At 39.2% G+C, this 24,115-nt stretch overlaps 1 protein-coding gene across 1 annotated transcript in view; it reads left to right on the top strand.

Moving 5' to 3' along the window:
* tars3 (threonyl-tRNA synthetase 3) overlaps positions 1-24,115 on the top strand; it is a 75,217-nt gene that overhangs the window by 1,206 nt on the left and 49,896 nt on the right. Inside the window, exons 2-10 of the mRNA XM_057834327.1 lie at positions 7,750-7,821; positions 7,921-8,108; positions 15,739-15,862; positions 15,984-16,108; positions 16,199-16,316; positions 16,556-16,620; positions 16,696-16,774; positions 16,860-17,006; positions 21,298-21,396. Of these exons, the coding sequence (XP_057690310.1) occupies positions 7,750-7,821; positions 7,921-8,108; positions 15,739-15,862; positions 15,984-16,108; positions 16,199-16,316; positions 16,556-16,620; positions 16,696-16,774; positions 16,860-17,006; positions 21,298-21,396 (1,017 nt within the window). The remainder of the gene's footprint in view (positions 1-7,749; positions 7,822-7,920; positions 8,109-15,738; positions 15,863-15,983; positions 16,109-16,198; positions 16,317-16,555; positions 16,621-16,695; positions 16,775-16,859; positions 17,007-21,297; positions 21,397-24,115) is intronic.

Raw genomic sequence — 24,115 nt, 5'->3', positions numbered from 1 at the left:
TTTGTATATTGTGACTAAATATTGCCATCTAGTGTATTTGTTGAGCTTTCAGTAAATGATATTGTAGCGACTTAACTGTTCTGCCCAAATGCATGATGGGAAGTGGCGCAAACATGACTGTGTGTGGTGGCTGCAAATGCTATATCTTCTCTGCGTTGGGTACACTACATGGTGTTAAGAAAAAGATCAACTCCTGTCATTCTTCCCCATGTCCTTTCCCACAATATTTATAGTTGCTGTGGGAGTGATGACAAAGCTTTTGCCAATTAAAAGCACGGCCCCAATGAATGCTTGTCTCTACTCCACTCACTTGACACTGCCTCTTATCTCTGTATATAAGTAAAACGGAGCCATTGTAGGCTGTTTTCCGGCAATGCGTGAATGAGTCCTACCGCGAATGCGTTAATTGCGATAAATATTTTCACGTGATTAATTAAATAAAATTAATTACCTCCCATTAACGCGATAAATTTGACAAAACAAAATAAATGCATTCATTTGTGATGAAATGCATAACTGATGCTACAATAATCTAAGGATATACTGGCAAGCGGGGTGGCCAGTGGGGTGGCCAACCAATTTATAGGGGTGGCCGTGGCCACCCCTGGCCACCCCCTGGTGGCACCACTGTTTTCAAGTCCAACTGAAATATTAATGGAAAATTTTGAATTTGGATGTGTATACAAATAGGTGTGTTTCAGGAGTGCCCTATTTGAAATAAATAACACAACCAATTTTTGAAATTCATTTATTTGGTGAGTCCCACTGATGCTTATTTAACCAAAATTAGTCTTTTCGAGCAGAGTTCGAAGATTCATTGCTACCTATACAGTGGCGGAACAAATGTGAACAGGGCACAAGTGCGATAAGCATAAACGGGACCCGCCGAGTGGACTGTCCAAGGAGAGGGGGTGTTCGTTGACAATTATTTGCTGGCCCCTCTAGACGATTGTCCGGTGTTTGTGTGATATGTTGGAATTTGACCTTTTTGCCAGAATCACGCCAGCCAAACCACCGGAACCACGCTAGTACAATTCCAAAGACCCGGGGCAGCGCCGCCCCGACAACCTGGCCAAAAGGCCAAACTCCACGCTTTCACCTCTTTAACCCCTTAAATACTATTTTAAAAGCTGGAAGACGGCTTTGAGACACAAGTTGACAATTTATTCCAAGTCGACAGCAAATTAGACTCCAAGGCAAAAACTGCAAAGAGACCCAATCGAAGAGGAAGGCTAGCTCCAGGGTCACCAAATCAACAAAAGATTCCTGAGCAAAATGACCATGATTAGTTAAACATTCGGTCTTTTAAAAGCTCTTGGGAGGCGGGCTGTGGTCCGAAAGTAGGGTGTGTACGGGCGTTGTTTAGGGTTATTGTCTGTTGGGGATTGGACAGGAGAATTCGGGCATTACTGTTGTCAACTAGAGGTGAGGATTTTACCATCCGCAGCACCATGCGAGTGTTGAGTGTCCACTTCTCAGTCGCGGGTTCCTCCATTATCAGATGTTCCTTGTGGGAGGAGAGGATGTCCTTTCATTGTTCTGGACTGTCCATTGTTGGTTACCAGAAGAGCTGATGGTGGGATTTGGTCGTCCAGACGTGGGTTTGTAGATGTCTTGGCCGTCACCTGCTTGTCTCGCTCCATCAGCATCAATCTCGCTCAGTCAGCTGTATGAAGCGCGCATTGGGCTTCCCTAGTCAGCAGGAGTCCTGTAGTTGTTATCGCCCTTATCTGCCCGTTGTCCTGGCGCTGCAAATTCCAATTGCTCCAAGTCCAACTACTCATAATTGAATTATTAGGGCCCGAGCACTAAGCGTGCGAAGGCCCTATTGTTTTGCAAAGTATTAATATTATTATTTAAAAAAAATTTTTTTTAAATTTTATTTTCATTCACTGGTCTGACCTGGGCGTGGTACCAAAGTCGGCCATTTTTTCGGCAAAATGACAAATTCAGTAAATGACTAATAGTTCCTTGACACAACGTTCAATCTTTTTCATATTTGGCATGTATGTGCGGTATCCCACCCTTAACACGAGTGCATTGAAATATTACCCATTAGGCCTAGCGCCCTCTAGTGAGAACAGGAAATGCCTTTTTTTACTAAACAGGCTCCTCCTCCAAGGAAAAAAATATATTCACCTGAAACCTGCATCAGGGGAGCCATAAGACATGTGTTCAGGTGCCTGATGAAAAATACTGAGGTTTGGTTGAAGCAGAAGAGTCCAACAGGAGAAGTGAAAATGACTGAAGCCATTTCGTCTCACCACAAGTTTTGAACGGTCATAACTTCTACAACATATCTGCGCCAAACATCTCGGAAAAAAATCTGTTGACCTCAAACCTGCATAAGGGGAGCCTTAAGACCTGTGTTCAGGTGCCTGATGAAAAATATTGAGGTTTCGTTGAGGCGGAGGGGTCCAAACAGGAAAGTGAAAATGACCGTCAACGATTTGTCACGCAAAAAACTTTGAACAGTCATAACTCAGCAGATAAACAACATATCTGCGCCAAACTTCCCGTGCTTGTTGAGAGTCATACCCTGAAGGGTCTTGTAGGGGTCATTTGCATCAACTCTACAGTGCCAACTAGTGGCAACAGAAAAGAGTTTTAAAAAAGGCCTTTCCTATTGTTTTTTTTCAACGTAGAGCAATCAAATTTGGGGAGTCCATACCTTATGTAAAACTGCTCCAAAAAGTCTCTTGCACCCATTTTCCAAATCCAACAGAAAATCGGGTATTTTGGATCGAATGTGAAATTTTTATCCATTTGTAGTACAGTTTACATTTGGAGACCTGAACATGCACGAAAACTCACCAAATTTTGCACATACATGCGGCTTTGCGTGTATTTCGATAATCTTGCGACGTTACAAAAAAATGTAACAAAAGGGCTCAGTGGCACCCCCTTGAATTTTTCAAAAAGGCGTTTTTTTTAACGTAGAGAAATGAAATTTGGGGAGTCGATACCTTGTGCAAAACTGCTCCAAAAAGTCTCTTGAACCCATATTCCAAACACAACAGGAAATCGGGTATTTTGGATCGAATGTGAAATTTTTATCAATTAACAGGGTGCACATTTGAGACCTTGTCACAGAGGCAGTTAGTTGGATCATCTTCAAAATTGGTGAGACTATTCAGGAGACATAGGAGATCTACAATTTTCAGAATGGTGCGTTTTCATTCATGGGTCTGACCTGGGCGTGGTGCCAAAGTCGGCCATTTTTTCGGCAAAATGACAAATTCAGTAAAAGACTAATAGCTCCTTGACACAACGTTCAATCTTTTTCATATCTGGCATGTATGTGCTGGAGCCCACCCTTAACATGAGTGCATTGAAACATTGCCCATTAGGCCTAGCGCCCCCTAGTGGGAACAGGAAATGCCTTTTTTTACTAAACAGGCTCCTCCTCCAAGGAAAAAAATATATTCACCTGAAACCTGCATCAGGGGAGCCATAAGACATGTGTTCAGGTGCCTGATGAAAAATACTGAGGTTTGGTTGAAGCAGAAGAGTCCAACAGGAGAAGTGAAAATGACTGAAGCCATTTCGTCTCACCACAAGTTTTGAACGGTCATAACTTCTACAACATATCTGCGCCAAACATCTCGTGCTTGTTGAGTCATACTCTGAAGGGTCCTGTAGGGGGTCATTTGCATCAACCCTACAGCGCCAACTAGTGGCAATAGAAAGTCACTCATTTTTCTAATATATGTCCAGGTCTTTTCAGGTTGATCATTGTAGTTTCAAGACCTTTTGAAATACTTATTTTACGGCCCATGTCCACATGTCTCTGTCTGTTGCCGTGACGACCCTTTATTCGCTCCTTTTTTGTAGTACTCTCTCCAATAGGGGTTTTTATCTCTTAGGTGTGTGAATGTAAAGAGGCGACTTTCGAGCATGTTAGGTTCCAATGAGATGATTAGAGAGGACGATCTGCCACCACCCTGACCTGCACACTGTCAGAGTTGCGTGACGTCCGAGTTGCGCTAGATTGCGAGGGCCCGTTCAGTCCTGCTTGCAGGCCTAGTATTATACTTATTTTCCTAAACTATGATTTAAATGCTATTCATTTTATATTGGATGTGTTAAAGTAGTTTTGCAGGGCCTTCCAGACAACCCGTCAAGCGGCTAGCAGAGATATTTTAAACACTATAAACACTCTATTACAGCTCTGCCCATCTTACATTTCTGTTTGAACCTCCACTCGCCTAACCACGCCCACTTTACGCCTGCAAACTGAGCATCTTGGGCTAGCTTCATACTACAGGTCTTAATGCACAAATCCGATTTTTTTGCCATATCTGTTTTTTTGGCGTGCCCGTTCAGACTGCCTTTGTCCATTGAGACCTTTCAAGTATCATGCATGCGCACTAATTCACAGTCCGAGATGCGCTCAGCAAAGAGACCCGCATGCGCAGAAGCATCAAAACAAATTGCACATGCTACATGTATGCCATTCCAGGCTGATCATATTTTGATTTCCAAAAAGAAGACACAAATAACGGACATTAATAATCCCCGTTTAGTCTTCTATTCAAAGTTTATATGGACTGATAGAGCGCATACACGGACACACATGAGCCTTGACATGTGTGCGTGAAATGACGTGGGTGCGTCAGTTTGCCCCGACTCGGCCATGTGTGCAATAATGAAATATTGCTCATTCGGCGCACAGAATGAAAATCGAAAATTGTAAGGCTTATTCTTTTCTTCATTTTATTTTTTTTATGACTGTGGTCAAGCCCACTTCATCCTTAAAAGCAGAGTTCAAGCTGGGCCCAAATGCCTACATGGCTGCCATCCTCAGTGCCTCTTGCTCTTTGAGGACGTAATTGCTGCATGAATTCTGATTCAGGAGTGTTGACAGTTCAGACCGCCAGTCACGTTCTGAAAAAAATGTGGCCCAGATCGGATTTGAACCACATACGAAAGTGACTCAGATCGGATTTGAAATGGTCCACTTCTATGCGACTTGTCCCGTTCAGACCGTCAAGTTAATGCCTGACTCGAGTCGGAAAAACACGAAAAAATCGGATTCGTGCATTAAGACCTGTAGTATGAACCTAGCCTTAGAGGCACGTTCCCAGCAACCCACTAAGTTCTGCCCCTGAATCAAACTACTAGTATATACATCAAATATCTTGTAACCAATGCATACATTTCACCAAATAGCTTTATACTAGGAGATAGTGGCATAACTGCTTATGCAGTTAATGCACCTTCTGAAGTCATGTTACATAAGTACTGTAATTTTCACACACAAAAACGGCACTTGTTCATAGATAAACCGCACCGGACTATCAGCCACAGCTGTCCTCACTGTATTATAGGATATTTACACCAAAAGATATTACACGGTAGGACATTTTTTTTGACAGCGGTGTCATAAGACCGTCATAAAAATGACATGACACTGTCACAAGCATGACACTGTCACAAGCATGAGATGTCATTTAGTGTCATCCATCAAATTATCTCACTTTTGAATGGATCGAAGTGATAAGAGCTAAACAAAAATGGAGTTTGTGACTAAATTTGCCGGATGACACTCAATGACATCTTTCATAAGAATTCATTAAAGCCCATGACAGTGTCATGTCATAATTATGATTGTCTTATGAAAGTCTTATAACGCCGCTGTCTAATAAAGTGTTGCCTATTAACCAGAGGTGGGTAGTAACACGTTACATTTACTCGGTTACATTTACTTGAGTAGCTTTTTGTGAAAAATGTACTTCTAAGAGTAGTTTACTAAGCCATACTTTTTACTTGAGAAGATTTGTGTAGAAGAAACGCTAGTCTTAGTCCGCTACTTTGATCTACACTAGTCGTTACATTTTGCCTCTTTATTCTACATATTAGATTTAACCTTTATTTTTTTGCCAGAGATGATGCAAACAATGGCTCTACCAGATTCACCAATGAGATGTCACAATAATCACATGACTCCATTATACCAATCAGACTCAAGCTTGCTGTTCTATGATCACGCTGCTCCTGTTCTATCACGTAGCATCTTTAAAGAACCGTAAAAAAGCACTTTAGTATTATTCGACATAGAGCGCAGACGTTGACTCGAAAGTGATTTTACTCTCTCACAGTTTTTACTTGGCTCCGATTGACCACGGAAAACCGGAAATATGATCCTTTTTATTTTCATAATAGAAAATGTTTTATCCACTGAAGGGCACTCATGCTCTTTGGACGAATTATGCTTCATTTATGCAACATTTTTTCCCACTTGTCGAAATTTATTTGTTTTATTTTTTATATACCCTAATTTTTGCACTATAAGGCGCACCAGACTATAAGCCGCCCTCCACCAAATTTGGCACGAAAACAGCAATTGTTCATAGATAAGCCGCACTGGACTATAAGCCGCAGCTGTCCTGTAGTATGTATGTATGTATGTATTATGGGATATTTACACGAAAAGGATATTAACCAGTAATACTTTATTTGACATCGGCGTCATACCAATTACTTTGAACCAATTGGCTGCAAAGCTTCATTGCTTCAAGAAGTTTAATTTGGGCATCACTGTCAAACAGTCAACCTCTTCTGCCACCTGCTGTCAACACTGTTGTTTTCCAACATGCCTCCGAGCATGCATTGCAGAGCTACAGATGTATATACAATCAAAATTCATGTCGTGTGCTAATAATTTCTTCAGTTACTGTTCCAGTTGTTTCATTAATAGCTAGTTATGGTATTTGGTAACACTTTATTAGACACTGGTGCCATAAGACTGTCATAATTATGACATGACACTGTCATGAGCATTTATGAATGCTTATAACAGATGTCATTTAGTGGTATCCGGCAAATTATCTCACTTTTGAATGGATGTAAAAGATCCAAGCTGGACATAAAGTGAGTTATTGACATAATTTGCCGGATGTCACTTCACAACATAAGCATTCAGTGATTCCCATGATACTGTCATGTCATAAGTATGAATGACGGTCTTATGACAATGTTATGATGGCGCTTTGTAATAAATTGTTACCTATTAACCCAAATAAATCTTCAAATAAGCCGCACTGGAATATAAGCCGCAGAATTCAAACTGAAGGAAAAAAGTAGCGGCTTATAGTCCGAAAATTACGGTATATGTATTTTTTTTAGCTTAATGTGGTTATATAATAGGTTATAGTTCGGTATAATATTCATATTGATAACTGTGCTGAGAAAAAATACCATTGTTCAAAAAAAACATATACTTTAAACATCTTAAGAAGTTACTCGCAACGTTACTCATTACTTGAGTATTCACCAAGTACTTTTCTACCGGTACTTGAGAACATTTTTTTGGATGACTACTTGAGTAATCTTATTTTGATGTAACGCTACTCTTACTTAAGTACAATTTTTGGCTACTCGACCCACCTCTGCTATTAATCCAAATAAATCGACAAATTAAATGCACTGGACTATAAGCCACAGGATTCAAACTAAGGGGGGGAAAGTAGCTGCTTATTGTCTGAAAATTACAGTATTCATTGTAGTTGTATTTTTTCATCAGGAACATGTCTCCTGTGGTCACTATTGTCGAGTGACGTGAGCTTGAAACCACTCTGTAAAACGGTTTTGATGACTTGAGTGGTGTTCCAGTGCACTTTTCTTAGTGTCAAAAACCCACCTTTTGGAAATGAATTGTGTTATGAAGCTAAGTTGCCTGGGAACTGTTTTATAATGAAGAGGAAAAAAAACATATTCTTTGACTTAATGTTCCTCTTTGTAATGCAGCTGAGCAGCCTTGAGTCTAAGAACAAGGAAAAGAAGCAAACAAAAGAACAATCAGATGGAACTGTGAAAGAGGTGATTTATACCATTTAATTTGTTCTCTGCAGATTTCAAGCCACAAATCTGCAAGGTTTTACATTATCGCTATTAAAATAAAGATGTTCTTTTTGGCAGTTGAAGGGTTGGCCCTCATTTGTTGACGAACGCCTCAGACTGTATGAAGAACTGAAGAAGGAGAGTGACGCCCTCCAGGCAAAGAAAGCTTTGGACGGTAAGCCTATCAATGTGGAGCTGCCCGACGGACGTCAGGTCACGGGCACGTCCTGGATCACCACCCCGTACCAACTTGCTTGCGACATCAGGTAAAAGGTTTTGTTGATGAAAAAGAAATACCGTATCCAGTGTATCACAAAAGTGAGTACACCCCTCGCATTTCTGCAGATATTTAAGTACTATATATCTTTTCATGGGACAACACTGACAAAGTGACACTTTGACACAATGAAAAGTAGTCTATGTCCAGCTTATATAGTAGAGTTTATTTATTTTCCCCTCAAAATAACTCAAAATATAGCCTAAACCCCTGGTAGCAAAAGTGAGTACACCGCATTGGAACTACGTACATCCCTAAATGTCCAAATTGAGCACTGCTTGTCATTTTCCCTCCAAAATGTCATGTGACTCGTTACAGGTGTGCTGTCAGCATTGCTGCAGAGTTTCTGATTTGTTGATATGTCTTCAGCAAACTGTTAGCGGGCTTTCTTGTGTACCGTCTTCAGAAGAGGCTTCCACCTGGGGTGACAGCCATGCACACCAATTTGATGTAGAGTGCGGCATATGATCTGAGCACTAACAGGCTGACACCCCCACCTCTTTCAATCTCTGCAGCAATGCTGACAGCACTCCTGTAATGAGTCACGTGACATTTTGGAGGGAAAATGACAAGCAGTACTCAATTTGGACATTTAGGGATGTACGTTTTTTTTCAAAGGGGTGTACTCACTTTTGCGGCGAGGGGTTTAGATATTAACCCTTGAGAGTCGAAGGACGCGCCGGCGCGTCCTCAGCGCACGTCGTCTTTGAAGCGCCCTCGCGTTTTAATTACGTCACCCACATGCCGTTGGTTGGTCTCGTTTTAAAGTGCGGAAGTTGCGGTTTACTCTCGTTGTTATTTGAAGTCCATCGACCAACTAAAACGTGAGATATTGTCATTTAAGTTTTATAGTTTTATTGTCCTCTCAAAAAAACATTAAAACGCTGCATGGATAATTTGTTTATGCCTATGTTTCCATCATTTCTTGTCCTTTTTCAAAACGGAAGCTCCATGAAAAAAACACAAATCAAACGAACCCTTTCGAAGTCACAGTGGAAGCACAACATGCGTTGTTTTTTTTTTTTTAAATAAATATAACTGCCGTGCGAGGTTCCACCGAACGAGAGGGAGGAGTGTTCTGAAGCAGCGAGGTGGCGACCGACGGCCGTTTGAATCGAGCGAGCGAGCGACTTTGTGTGACTTTGAGAATGAACGGATAACTACATTTAGCGCAAGCAATTGTGCTTTTTGATCAACGTGAGGAAGAGGATGGTCCAAATTCGTCATCATCGTCTTCTTCGGAAGAGTCCTCGAGTGAAGATAGTGGCGGATTTGAACACGTGGGTGACGCCATCGACGAGCAGAGGTAAGCCAACCCACTTTTTTTTTTTTATGCTGCTGAAAAAGTTTCTTTTGAAAGTTTCTTTTGATATTGCAAGACAAAGTTAATTTTGATGCAATATAAGTGTGTGTTTGTGTATATAATAATAAAATGTGCATATCGGATCAAAGTATAATTTGTGGTCTTCCTTCTATATGAAGATTAGGGATGTAGCACATATTCAGCTATGGTATTCTTTCTATTGTCATACATATAGATTTCCATTATTATTTATTTCTGTATATATTTTTATTTTATACTTTATTATTTTCATAAATACTGACTTTTTTTTCATGTACATTTATAGTGACAATGAAAGTAAAGTGAAATGAAAATGGAAGGGTGGAAAGAGGACCGACCCCCCATGGAAGTGTGGGCTGCGTGACGTAGCCCTGTGTCTAATTCCAGGACGAAACTGCTTTTCGGAGTGGCATGCCTGAAAAAAATTTAACTTATTTATTGTAAATATTTTTGAAAATACTTTTTTTCCCAATGTTATATATATATATTTTTTCCCACAATCAGTCTTCTCAATTTGTGTATATAAATGTGTGTTCAAGAAGCTTGATTGTGTGTACATAGTTTTCATCAGGTGATGGGCCGCAATACCTAAACTCATATAGAGATGGCCTCTAAACACTTTTTGTGTTAGATGGTATATTTTTTCACTGTTCTTCACTGTTTGGTCTGCTGTATGTAACCTGTTTTGACTAGAGCATGTATAAAGGCAAAAAACGCCTATGGCTATACCTGTTGTTTATGTTGAATTGTCAAATATAAGACTATTTATTCTAAGTTTTTTTGGTTGAATGTTCATCCTAACATGTTGAATAAATATTACAAAGTTTCAAAACGGTTCGTTACGCATGTTTGGTTGTCAATTGGACATCAATATTAAAAATTTTGACAAAACGATTTTGGAATTTTTGGTCTTTTTGGGCCCACAATGATGATTTATAATTGGTCAGTGAAGGAAACAACAGTTTGGACATGAAGTTCAAGGTGTCACAAAAAAAGGGACCAAACCAGGCCATCGTAAACAATTCTTTCTTTGAAATATAAAGGCAACTTCAAAGGCATGCAAAATAAGACAAAATAGGCCCAGACCTTAAAGGGTTAATGGCTATATTTTAAGTTATTTTGAGGGGGAAATAAATTAACTCTATTATATAGGCTGCACACGGACTACTTTTCAATCAAATATCTGCAGAAATGCGAGGGGTGTACTCACTTTTGTGATACATTGTATACTCGCGTATAGGTCGCTGTTTTTTTTACGTAAAATTTTTCCCCAAAATGCGGGAGCGACCTATACACCAAATATCCTGTCCTCACTCTGACTATTGCCCAATTTAGAATGTCGAAAAATTGAAAAGCATACAACTAAACATTAGCTACATATGCTAACTGTACAGACACTAACTATACGGTTACACTCAAAGTCATCTACAAATGTCTCATAGAAATACATCTTGTAAAACAACAAAAATATGCACTGTACTTAGACAAACAGTACTTACAAACAAAACTTGTCCAAAGAAGAAATAAAGACCAACACCATGGCCAAAGCTGCAACTGTGTACTGTGCAGCAGGGCTGAGAACGAAAAGTGGTATTTGGTATGTGGCAGAATTGATTTTGGCATGTGGCTGTTTTTTGGACGATGTGGCATTTTTTGGTATGTGGCAAAATTGATTTTGGCATGTGGGCTTTTTTTTTGTATGTAGCAAAATTGATTTTGCAATATGGCATTTTTTGCCATGTGGAAAAATGTATTTTGGTGTGTGGCAAAATGTATTTTGGCATGTGGCAAAATCGATTATGGTATGTGGCCAAAATTTCTTCCAAGAGGCAATCTTTTCCCATTGAGGCATGTGGCATTTTTATTGCCACGTGGTATTTTTTTGGTATGTGGCCAAATGCTTTTTGGAATGTGTTTTTTTTTTGGGGGGGGGGGGGGGGGGGGTGTAGAAAAATGTATTTTGCCATGTGGAAAAATGTATTTTGGCATGTGGCAAAATTGATTTTGGTATTTGGTATTTCTTTTGGTATGTGGCAAAATGGATTTTGGTATGTGGCCAAAATTTATTTCAAGAGGCAATATTTTCCCATTGAGGCATGTCTTTACCTGAAAATTCTGTAGAGACAGACATTGGCTTTCACAACTAGCAATGTCGCCAAAAGACCTCAAGAGGGTACTCTAGAAACGCACTAAAAAACGATAGTGATGATGAAAATGAGTTGAGTGCTTCCATTCATGATGATGAGGAAGAGTTTCTGTAAAAGAGTTAAGAAATTTAAGAAACAAAAACTATAAACTTAATATTTTTTCCACATCAGCATGGTTTGTATTGTGTACTTAGTTGTTTGTTATGGATGCCCATAAGGGTCAAAATTGGAAAATGGATCGTGGAGTCTGGCTAGCTGCGCTAGCAATTGGTAGCGTCGCTTTCAAGTTACTTAGAGAAGTTGCGAACAGTTTGGATCGTAGTGAAAGGCTTTTACCTCAGCCTGAGCAAGGATTCAGCTGCAGTGTGTTTTTGATTTTATGCTTTCTGGAAGTTTAGCAAACAGTTCATCGAAGCTAGCCAGACTCCACGATCCATCCAGCAAATCACTTAAATTACTCTGCCTTATGTATTTGATTGACAGCACACGCTTCATTGTGCTGGAAAACGACACATCATGAAATAAAAAGGCCATTGTGGAAAAAGACATTATGAAAAAAAAATTACTTTGAAAAACACTTATCTTGTAAAATCCCATTGTGCTGAAAAACGACATTATGAAATAGAGGCTATTGTGGAATAAGGCATTATGAAATAAAATTAAAGAAACTGAAAAACGCCTTTTATCTTGTAAAATATTTTTCATAATATAACCTTTTACAATTTAAGGGCAATATTACACAATTTATTTTTTATCAAAGGGTATTTCAAAATGTTTTTATTTAATTTTGACGCTTTTGGGGTTCCATACTATGTATGTAAATTGTTCCTAAATAGGAATACGGTCAATAAATAACAAAATGTACAAAGTTTTATTTGTTTCAGTCATGTTGGTATCAAAAATTGGTCCAGAGGTTTACCTCAGAATCTCCCATATTGTTGTGGGACATACAAAGGTCAACCCCAAAATACCTACTTTTTAAAGCACAAACTAGGGGTGCGACCTAATCTGCCGGCGCAACCTATACGCGAGTATATACGATACTTCATTAGAACGTTCTTGCAAGTACATTAGTATTAAAAAGTATCTGAACATTTTGGAATTTCTCACATTTCTGCATGAAATAACCATAAAATGTGAGTTGACGTTTGTCAAAACCACACAGATGAAAAAACACTTAACCAAAACCACCCAAACATTTATAGGTTTTCATATTTTAATAAGGATAGCATCCAAACAATGACAGAAGGAGGAAAAATAAGTGAACCCTCTGCCTAAGGAGACTTAAAGAGCAATTGAAACCAATTTTTACCATACAATTTAAGTCAGGTGTGTGCCCAATCACTGATGAGTGGTTTAAACCCTGGAAAAGAATACAGAGCCATCTCTAAAAGTCTGGATGTTAATCAACCGACAGTCAGAGAAGTTGTCTACAAATGGAGAGAGTTTGGCACTGTTGCTTCTCTCTCAAGGAGTGGCCGTCCACCAAAGATAACGCCGAGTTCTGCGCAGAATACTCAAGACAGATAAAAAAAGAACCTGAGAGTGTCTGCTGAAGACTTACAGAAATCACTGGCACAGTCCGATATCTGTATGCATACATCAACTATGTAATCTATGTAAACCTATGACCAAGAATGGTTTTCATGTGAGGGTGCCTCGGAGGAAGCCACTGCTGTCTAAAAAAACATTGTTGCCCATTCAATATTCGCAAAAAGGCGCTTGGACACTCCACAGATGTTTTTGCAAAATATTTTGTGGACTGATGAAAGCAAAGTTGAATTGTTTGGGAGTAATACACAACGTCATTTGTGGAAGAAAAATGGAACAACTCACCAACATCAACACCTCATCCCCACCGTAAGGCATGGTGGAGGTAGCATCATGATTTGGGGCTGTTTTGCTGCCTCAGGGCCTGGACAACTTGCAATCATGAATGGAAGAATGAATTCAAAGGTTTATCAGAATGTTTTGCAGGAAAGGCTGAGGCTGTCTGATAGACAGTTGAATCTAAAAAGAGGATGGATGGTGCAACAAGACAATGATCTAAACACAGAAGTGAATCTACTTCAGAATGGTTTCAGAAGAACAAAATACACATTCTGGAGTGGCCAAGTCAAAGTCCAGACTTTGAGTTGCTGTGGCATGACCTGAAAACAGCGATTCACGCCAGACATTCCTGGAATCTGATGAGCAACAGTTTTGTAGAGAAGAATGGGACAAGAGTACCGTAATTTCCCAAATGTAACGCGCACTTTTTTTCCCCAAAATCAACTTGTAAAATCATGGTGCGCATTATAAACGGGTACATGGATGGAGACAGAAATATATATATATATTACATATATATATAAACTAGGGCTGTCAAACGATTAAAATTTTTAATCGAGTTGATTACAGCTTAAAAATTAATTAATCGTAATTAATCACAATTAATCGCAATTCAAGCCATCTATAAAATATGCCATATTTTTCTGTAAATTATTGTTGGAATGGGAAGATAAGACACAAGATACAACATACGGTTCATAGGGACTGTATTTGTTTATTATAACAATAAATCAACAAGATGGCATTAACATTATTAACATTCTGTTAAAGCGATCCATGGATAGAAAGACTTGTAGTTCTTAAAAGATAAATGTTAATACAAGTTATAGACATTTTATATTAAAACCCCTCTTAATGTTTTCGTTTTGAGAAAAATTTTAAAAATTTCAATCAAAAAATAAACTAGTAGCCCGCCATTGTTGATGTCAATAATTACTTACACAATGCTCATGGGTGCTGAAGCCTATAAAATCAGTCGCACCCAAGCGCCAGCAGAGGGCGGCAAAACTCCATAAAACGCAATTAACGTGGGCATTTCACTGTACTGTCATTTAAATCTGTCTGAGCGGGGCATGTGCGTTAAATGCGTCAAATATTTTAACGTGATTAAATTAAAAAATTAATTACCGCCCGTTAACGCGATAATTTTGACAGCCCTAATATAAACCGATTTGTTTTTATTGACACGGCCACGTTGTTTTGAAGAAACGTATGCGGCGACCTGTTGCCGACCATTACGGTACGTGACGTCACCATTTTGTTTCGGTAATACTTCACTCTAATCGGCCGAATGATTTAGTCTGTGTTAAATTCTGCTTTTTCACTCTTCATAGAGCACAAAATTTAGTTTCTTGAACTCATTTGAGTCAAAGTTTATTGCAGCTCCGCAACTCGGACCATAACAAACGTAAGCACACAGACTTCCTGTGTCCGTCAACTATATCTGTCCCTCAGGAAACTCAAACCCAAATAACAATAGTTCCCATTGTTACTGTCGTGTTGACAGCGATGAGCTCTCAAGGATTTCCGACTTACGTTCACTTTCATTTTACCGTATCAATCCATGGAAGAAACATTTATTCACCATGATGAAACGAGCAAGTTATACAGCAGCTTTTAAAAGAAAAGTCACATCTGTTTTGTTTTCTCCTAGATTCTAGTAAGTTGGAGAAGTTGTCAAATCATAATATTATCGTAAATATTTTCAGTTTATGGTAATGTTTTGAACGACCAATGTGCTATGCTTGTGCTGTGGTTCACCAGTCAGTAAAATGACATTTCTGTATCTGTACACGAGTTCTGTTTTCTTGTATTCTTCTGTTTATTGGTGCTAAAATTAGGGTGCGCGTTATAAACTGGTACAATAATTTTCCCTAGATTTTACAAGTAAATTTGGGTTGCGCAATATACACGGGTGCGCCTTATATTCGGGAAATTACGGTAGTCCTGATAGATGTGCCAGACTGATCAGCAGCTACAGGAAGTGTCTGGTTGAAGTTATTGCTGCCAAAAGGGTGGCCCACAAAATATTAAATGTGATGTTTCACTTACTTCTTATTCCCCCTTCTGTCATTGTTTGCATAATATCCCCATTAAAATATTAAAACCTATTAATGTTTGGGTGGTTTTAGTTAAAAGCACTGTTTTTTTCACCTGTGTGATTTTGACAAAGATCAGATCACATTTGATGATGATTTAATGCAGAAATGTGAGAAAAGGTTCAGATACTTTATCATACCACTGTATATACGGTACTTCATGAGAACGTTGAAGTGGATCTTTTTTGTTTTGACCTGCAGTCAGGGTCTAGCTGACAATGCAGTGATATCTCGAGTCAACGGAGAGCTGTGGGACTTGGACAGACCCCTGGAGCGTGATTGCTCATTGGAGATCTTGCGCTTTGATAATGAGGATGCCCAGGCAGTAAGTGATGCACATTTTCTGGAATTTTTCAAATTATTATAGAAGATGAAGAGCGGAGTTTTAGGATTCCACTGATGACAGGGGATTATAATTTTGACTTCACAATAGTTTTTGCTTGAAGGTGTACTGGCACTCAAGTGCTCACATACTGGGCGAAGCAATGGAAAGCTTCTATGGTGGCTGTTTATGTTACGGACCCCCCATAGAAAATGGCTTCTACTATGACATGTTTCTGGATGGTACAAAGTAAGGTTGTTTGCTTATCCATGTGATTCTGTTGATGTCAATAACGACATTGAACACGATGACGTCCTTAGTAACATTTGTTTTTCCTAGGAGCGTGTCCAGCACTGAGTTTGGAGAACTTGAGACCTTGTGCAAGACGGTAGTGAAGGAGAAACAAGCTTTTGAAAGGCTTGAGGTTACCAAGGAAACACTGCTGAAGATGTTTAAAGTGAGAAAGATGCTAAAAATAGTCCTCTCTACGAATCACAAATTTGAACATCTTTTGCAGTAATCAAAAGAGGGAGAAGTAATTTGGCAGAAGTAATTTGTAACTGTAATTAATTACTTTTTAAAAGTAAGATTAACAGCACTGGTTACATAAAATGTATGTTTTAAAATAGGCCATTCATTGAAAGTGTGTCTTATGATGTGGAAAATACGGTACTGATTTGTGTTTTTATTTTCCAGTACAACAAATTCAAGTGCCGCATTCTAAATGAGAAGGTCACCACACCGACGACTACAGTTTACAGGTGAGTTAGTTTTACATACAATTTCTAACACCCTGCTTGCGTCTTCAATACCAAACCGTTTTCGATCATGAATAGGTGCGGCCCCCTTATAGACCTCTGTCGAGGTCCTCATGTGAGGCACACAGGCAAGATCAAAGCCATGAAAATCTACAAGGTGCGCTTCTAATTTAAATTTCATGACGCGGTCATTGACGTCAATGTACGCACAATTTTAGCATCTTTTCTATCTCTGTCATTAGAACTCTGCGACCTACTGGGAGGGTCGCTCAGACATGGAAACCCTGCAAAGGATATATGGGATCTCTTTCCCTGACTCCAAGATGCTCAAAGAGTGGGAACGCTTCCAGGAGGAGGCCAAGAATAGAGACCATCGTAAGATTGGCAAAGTATGTTTGGTTTATAACTGACAATTAATAAGATCCACTAATGTCTACTGTTAGCAATTAGCCTAATTTTCGCACTATAGGGCGCACCTGACTATAAGCCGCAGCCCACCAAATTTGGCACGAAAATGGCATTTGTTCATAGATAAGCCGCACTGGACTATAAGCCGCTGCCGTCCTCACTGTATCATGGGATATTTGCACCAAAGATAATAACCGGTAAAACTTTATTTGACAGCGGCATCATACGACTCTCATAAGACCAAATGAAGCACCATGAAGCTTTGAACCAATTGGCTGCAAAACTTTATTGCTTCAAGAAGCTTCATTTGGCCATCATTGCTCCCTTGGGGGAGACAGTCAACCTCTGCTGCCACGTGCTGTCAACACTGTTGTCATCCAACATGCCGCTTAGCATACACTGCAGCGCCACAGGTGTAAATAACAATAAAAAATCATGTTCTGTGCTAAATATTTCTTCAGTTACTGTTCCAGTTGTTTCATCAATTGTATTTGCTAACACTTTATTTGACAGTGGTGCCATAAGAATGTCATTACACAATCATAATTATGACACGTCTCTGTCCTGAGCATTCATGAATGCTTATAACAGATGTCATTAAGTGTTATCCGGCAAATGATCTCACTTTTGAATGGATGTAAGAGATCCAAGATGGAAATAAATGGAGTTAGTGACATAATTTGCAAATGACACTTAATAAAATAACCATTCAGTAATGCCCATGATAGTGTCATGTAAAAATTTAGACTGTCTTATGACGCCGCTGTCAAATTAAGTGTTATCTAAAAAAATCAACAAATAAGCCGCAATGGACTATAAGCCACAGGTATCAAAATGAAAGAAAAAAGTAGTGGCTTATAGTCCGAAAATTACAGTAGCAGTATTGGTGGAATTCATAGATTTGAAAAGATAACTTGCAAACAGTGGTGCCTCAAGATATGAAATTAATTTGTTCCGGTGTGGCTTTATCATTATGAATTTTTCTGTTTTAGGGGTGTGACAAAATATCGAAATGGTGATATATCGTGATACATTGTATCCCAAAAGGTTATCGATATGCTCCTGCCAAGAATCGAGATATCGTTTGAAAAAGGTGTCAATGTTGGGGGAAAAAAAAAAAGGGAACCAACAAGTTGCTATCAAAATCTTCCGCCATAAAAGTGTCTCAGTTAACTCGAAGGCTGCCATTGACGGTGCTCGACTTCAATCCTTTTAGACTAGGAACGTTCTTTCATTCGACACCAGAGCATTTGCAGTCATTCTGTCCGATTTTCGGGGCATTTACAGGTCCTGTTGAATTTAAGTCACTGCCTATTCATTTGGGTGATTCCCAGGTCACTTCGTGTTCTGTAACTCAAAATAAACAGGAAGTTCTCTATGGTTCTCTATGCTTGTCATCTGTGGTCGGTACTTCCATTTCTCAATCACAGAATCTGCCACGCCACAACCCTATTGTTTATTATTCTGTTAGAATTTACATGCAGTTTAGAAAGCATTTTGGTCTCCATAACATGAGTCTATCAAGCCAAATAGCATCAAATAACTTTTTTCCTACCGCAATGCAGGATTCTACCTTCCATGTCTGGCGACAACAGGGGCTGATGAGTTTTGGAGACCTTTATATTGAGAACAAGCTTGCCTCATTCCAGCAACTGTCCCAAAAATATCACCTTCGGGTCTCGAACTTTTTTAGATATTTGCAGATAAGCCATTTCATCTCAAGTTCCATCCCAGGGTTCCCAGATAAACCTCATAATAATGCAATTGATAGTTTGATGTCTTGTAACCCTACCAAGAAAAAGGGAATCTCGATGATGCTGGCATCATTCTCCCATTTAAATTCCTATTCTACGTCCAAAATCAAAGAAGCATGGGAGAAGGATCTCGACATTGTTATTAGCACAACTGACTGGGCAAAGGTTCTGAGGAGAATCCATTCATCTTCATTCTGTGCAAAGCACTGCTTAATCCAGTTCAAGATTGCACACAGGTCCCACCTTTCTAAATATCTTTTGGCAAAAATTAATTCTCAAATTGGTCCGTCATGTGATCGATGTTAATTAGAAGTGGCTACTTTAGCACATACAGTGCCCTCCATAATTATTGGATTTATAATAATTATGTGTTTTTTACCTTCTAATATTTTTTTTCTAAATAATATGGGACCTTAATGGAAAAAAAGAGAAAAATCCACCCTTCAATACAAGTGCATTTATTCGTTGGGGAAAAATATCCCACATAAAGAAATAATTATTTGGCATCAAATAATGTGTCACAATTATTAGCACCCCTGGTGTTAATACTTTGTACAACCCCCTTTTGCCAACAAAACAGCACCTATCCTAATTTTCGCACTATAAGGCGCACCTGACTATAAGCCGCAGCACACCGAATTTTGCACGAAAAAGGCATCTGTTCATAGATAGGCCGCACTGGACTGTAAGCCGCAGCTGTCCTCACTGTATCATGGGATATTTACACCAAAAGATATTAAGCGGTACAACCTTATTTGACAGTGGCATCATACGACCGATTGTCATAAGACCAAATGAATCATCATTAAACTTTGAACCAATTACTGCAAAGCTTTATTGCTTCAAGAAGCTTCATTTGGCCATCACTGCTCCCTTGGGGGAGACAGTCAACCTCTGCTGCCACCTGCTGTTGACTGTTGTCATCCAACATGCCTGATAGCATGCATTGCAGCGCTACAGATGTAAATAACAATCAAAAATCATGTTCTGTGCTAAATATTTCTTCAGTTACTGTTCCAATTGTTTCATCAATTGATAGTTATGGTATTTTCTAACACTTTATTTGACAGTGGCGCCATAAGACTGTCATTACACAATCATAATTATGACATGTCTCTTTCCTGATCATTCATGAATGCTTATAACAGATGTAATTAAGTGTTATCCAGCAAATGATCTCACTTTTGAATGGATGCAAAAGATCCAAGATGGACAAAAATTGAGTTAGTGACATAATTTGCCAAGTGACACTTAATGACATAAGCATTCAGTAATGTCCATGATAGTGTCATATCATAATTTTGATGATCTTATGACAGTCTTATGACACCGCTGTCAAATAAAGTGTTACCTAAAAAAAATCAACGAATAAGCCGCACTGGACTATAAGCCACAGGTATCAAAATGAAGGAAAAAAGTAGCGGCTTATAGTCCGAAAATTACGGTAATCTTCTCCTATAATGTTTCACAAGATGGGAATTCAGCCATTCCTCATTGCAGAATCTCTCTATATCATCCAGAGACCTGGGTCCTCTCCTCTTTACTCTCCTCTTCAGCTCACCCCACAGGCAAAAGGGGCCCATCCAAACAGTGCCTCTATATTCAGACGAACAGCACAAGTGGATCATCCACCTTTTTAATGTATTTACCTTGTATTTCTTTTCTAACCTTAAATGTATTGACTACATACAACATTTTATAATGTACAGTGCCCTCCATAATTATTGGATTTATAATAAGTATGTGTTTTTTAGCTTCTAATATTTTTTTTTCTAAATAATATGGGACCTTAATGGAAAAAAAAAAGAAAAATCCAATCTTCAATACAAGTGCATTTATTCAGTGGGGAAAAAATCCCACATAAAGAAATAATTATTTGACATTAAATAATGTTTGTCACAATTATTAGCACCCCTGGTGTTAATACTTTGTACAACCCCCTTTTGCCAACAAAACAGCACCTAATCTTCTATAATGTTTCACAAGATGGGAAAAGACAGAAAGAGGGATCTTCAGTCATTCCTCTTTGCAGAATCTCTCTAAATCATCCAGAGACCTGGGTCCTCTCCTCTGTACTCTCCTCTTCAGCTCACGCCACAGGTTTTCAATGGGGTTGAGGTCTGGGGACTGAGATGGCCATGGGAGGAGCTTGATTTTGTGTCTGGTGAACCATTTCTGTGTAGATTTGGCCATATGTTTAGGGTCATTGTCTTGCTGAAAGACCCAGTGACGACCCATCTTCAGCTTTCGGGCAGAGGGCAACAGATTTTGATTTAAAATGTCCTGGTATTTCAAAGCATTCATGAGGCCATGCACCCTAACAAGGTTCCCACGGCCTTTGGAAGCGAAACAGCCCCACAGCATCACTGACCCACCCCCATACTTCACGTAGCCCTCCCAGTCAAAACGGGTTGGATGTCTATAGCTGTCAATGCCAGTCAGCGAATACTCGAAAATCCATCCCTAATACAGTATATGTCATTTGACTTAGCGCTTGTTGTATTTGTGTGTTTGACAGGACCAAGAGTTGTTCTTTTTCCACGATCTCAGTCCTGGGAGTTGCTTCTTCCTGCCGCGTGGAGCTTACATTTACAACACGCTCATTGAATTCATCAGGGTAAGAAATACAAATAAACATACAGCCTGTGGGCCAGAAGCGGCCTGGCACGGATGCCAATCCAGCCTGTGGGCTTATTCTGCCTGTATGCACAGAATCACATGCTTTTATTTTGACAATAGTACGGTAAAACTACAGAAACTAATTGCAGTGAATGAGTTAAAAGAGGAATAAAAAAACACCACACCATACTTTTTTCTTTTACATGTATAGATTTGTGAAATAGAAACTACTCTTACACCACTACTTTGGGCTACATTTTTTCTTAGATCTGACTTTACTTTTGCTAGAGATGCCCATAGTGGCTCTACCAGTTTCACCAATGAGCAGTGTTGGGCGCGATACTTTAAAAAAGTAATTAGTATTAGTTACTTACCACTTCTTCCAAAAAGTAACTTAGTAACTGAATTACTCTATAGTAAAAGTAACTAGTTACCAGGGAAAGTAACTATTTCCGTTACTTTAAAAAGAAGTTGTTGTATGTCAAAGAATTTGAAATTTTCTGAGCAGTATTCAAGTTAGTTGAATAGAGAACAGACCGGTAGTTGTGTTTTAGAACCTTGTAATATTTATTTAATTATATTTATTTGCCCCGGGACATAAATTACAGTTTGCGTGCACGTTCTTTCCTTCAATTTCGACCAACTTGAAACAGTGTTTATATCTCCACCTCGTAAAGGACAGATTTTCTTCTGAATGCTCTGCCATCATATCCCTCTGCATCTGTTTTGCGTGTGTGTGTTTGCCGCACGCGCTGTTCCGGTTCGTGTGTGAAAACACCGGCTCTGATTGGCTTACCATGACACATGACTCTAACCCTCAGCCAATCACTTCCATCGCATCCATCCAGGGAGTGCATTCGGGTAGCCTCGTCCCCCTACTCCTCCCGTCACCCTCAAAGCGTCTGCCGTCCTCAAGATGGAAGCAGCATTCTTGCTGGCTGACAGTGGGGGATGGGAACGACGCTAGCATTCAGGTGTAGCAAACACAAAAACGTTAGCAAGCTTTGGAAAGCATTGTTTAATTGAATGAGCAGGGACAAACAGTCTGGAGTCATAAGAAGTACGTGCGCTATTCTCGAACCTGAATGCACCCCAAGTCTTGGATGACAAATAAACAGAGCAGAGTAGACTCCCTACAGCTGGTAGTTTCTTCAATTTATTCAGAGTGAGTAACGCACCGCTTTTGACCGTCAGTAACGGTAACGGCGGAAAAAATAATCAGTTAGATTACCCCGTTACTGAAAAAATAACGCCGTTATGTAACAGCGTTATTTATAACGACATTATTCCCAACACTGTCAATGAGATGTCACAACAGTACTCGCATGACTCCATTTTACCAATCAGATGTAACAATACAGTCACACAGCCACACACAAGCTTGCAGTCGGAAGTCCTATTATTACGATCTCGTGGTGTCTTCAATGTACCATAAAAATATAGCTATTTGATAGAGAGCCAACATTACTCGGAAGCATGGATTTTAACCTCTCTCCCAGTTTTATTGGGCACCAACATACCAAGGAAAATCGGAGATATGATCGTTTTAATTTCAAGGTAGGAAATGTTTTCTCCACTAGGGGGCACTCATGTTTATCTGACGGGTGAGGTTTCGCGATTCATCACTGAATAAGACTTTAATCCAGTCATCCACAGTCCACCATTGCTTTTCCATAGCCCATTGTGAACTTGATTTTTCTGTTTAGGTGTTAAGCCATAAAGTTTCCATTCACATTCCATTCCATTCCATTATGATCTTCATGTGATGTAAAGCACTTTGAATTGCCTTGTGTTGAATTGTGCTATATAAATAAATTTGCCTTGCCTTGCCTTCACAAATGACTAGTTTTGTGTCCTGCCGGTAATCTGTTTTTTTCCCCCCTACCAAATTTAAACAACTGCATGAACATCCACCGAGACTGGTGATTCCATTATTTTTGCCAGGGGTTGTATTTATATCCGAAGTGAGTGAGTGTTTTTTTTTTGTATTTAGTTTTAAATTAAGAAAATAAATAAATTTAATTTACTTGTAACTTTGTTTTAATGTTATTCCAAAGAACAGCAGTTGAGTAAATGAGCTCAGTCAGTCCACAATTTGTGACAATAGAGCAAACACTACCCTGCAATCATGTGTTCAGCCAGCACAGGTTTAAAACATTTGCTTGTAGTGATTGCATTGTTGTTAAATTGCAGCCTCAAACTCTAAACTGTGTGCAATCAGCTACCTGGGGACTTGTAGTAAAATAAACTACATAAACTCATGTTATGAAAAAATTGTGGTAAGTAAGCCAAACATTTAAGAATATACCGTATATACTGGCGTATAGGTCGCTCCAGCAGAACCTCTGTGAACTTGGCCCCCACCGACGCAAGTTTACATAACAAATTATGTTAATCGTTAATGCTATGTTTGTGCTGTAAAAAGTTTCGTTTGTGCTGCTATCGTTTTTGAGATGTATACACTTTTATAGGGCAACCACATTTTGATTAAAAATGGCTTAAATCGTCTTGTTTGTGCTGCAACGGTTTTGTAGCTACAGTGGGGCAAATAAGTATTTAGTCAATCACCAATTGTGTAAGTTCTCCTACTTGAAAAGATTAGAGAAGCCTGTAATTGTCAACATGGGTAAACCTCAACCATGAGAGACATAATGTGGAAAAAAAACAGAAAATCACATTGTTTGATTTTTAAAGAATTTATTTCCAAATTAGAGTGG

Source organism: Corythoichthys intestinalis, chromosome 1 (assembly GCF_030265065.1).
Source record: "Corythoichthys intestinalis isolate RoL2023-P3 chromosome 1, ASM3026506v1, whole genome shotgun sequence".
NCBI classification, from domain to species: Eukaryota; Metazoa; Chordata; class Actinopteri; order Syngnathiformes; family Syngnathidae; genus Corythoichthys; species Corythoichthys intestinalis.
This window is presented reverse-complemented; position numbering and strand designations above follow the sequence as displayed.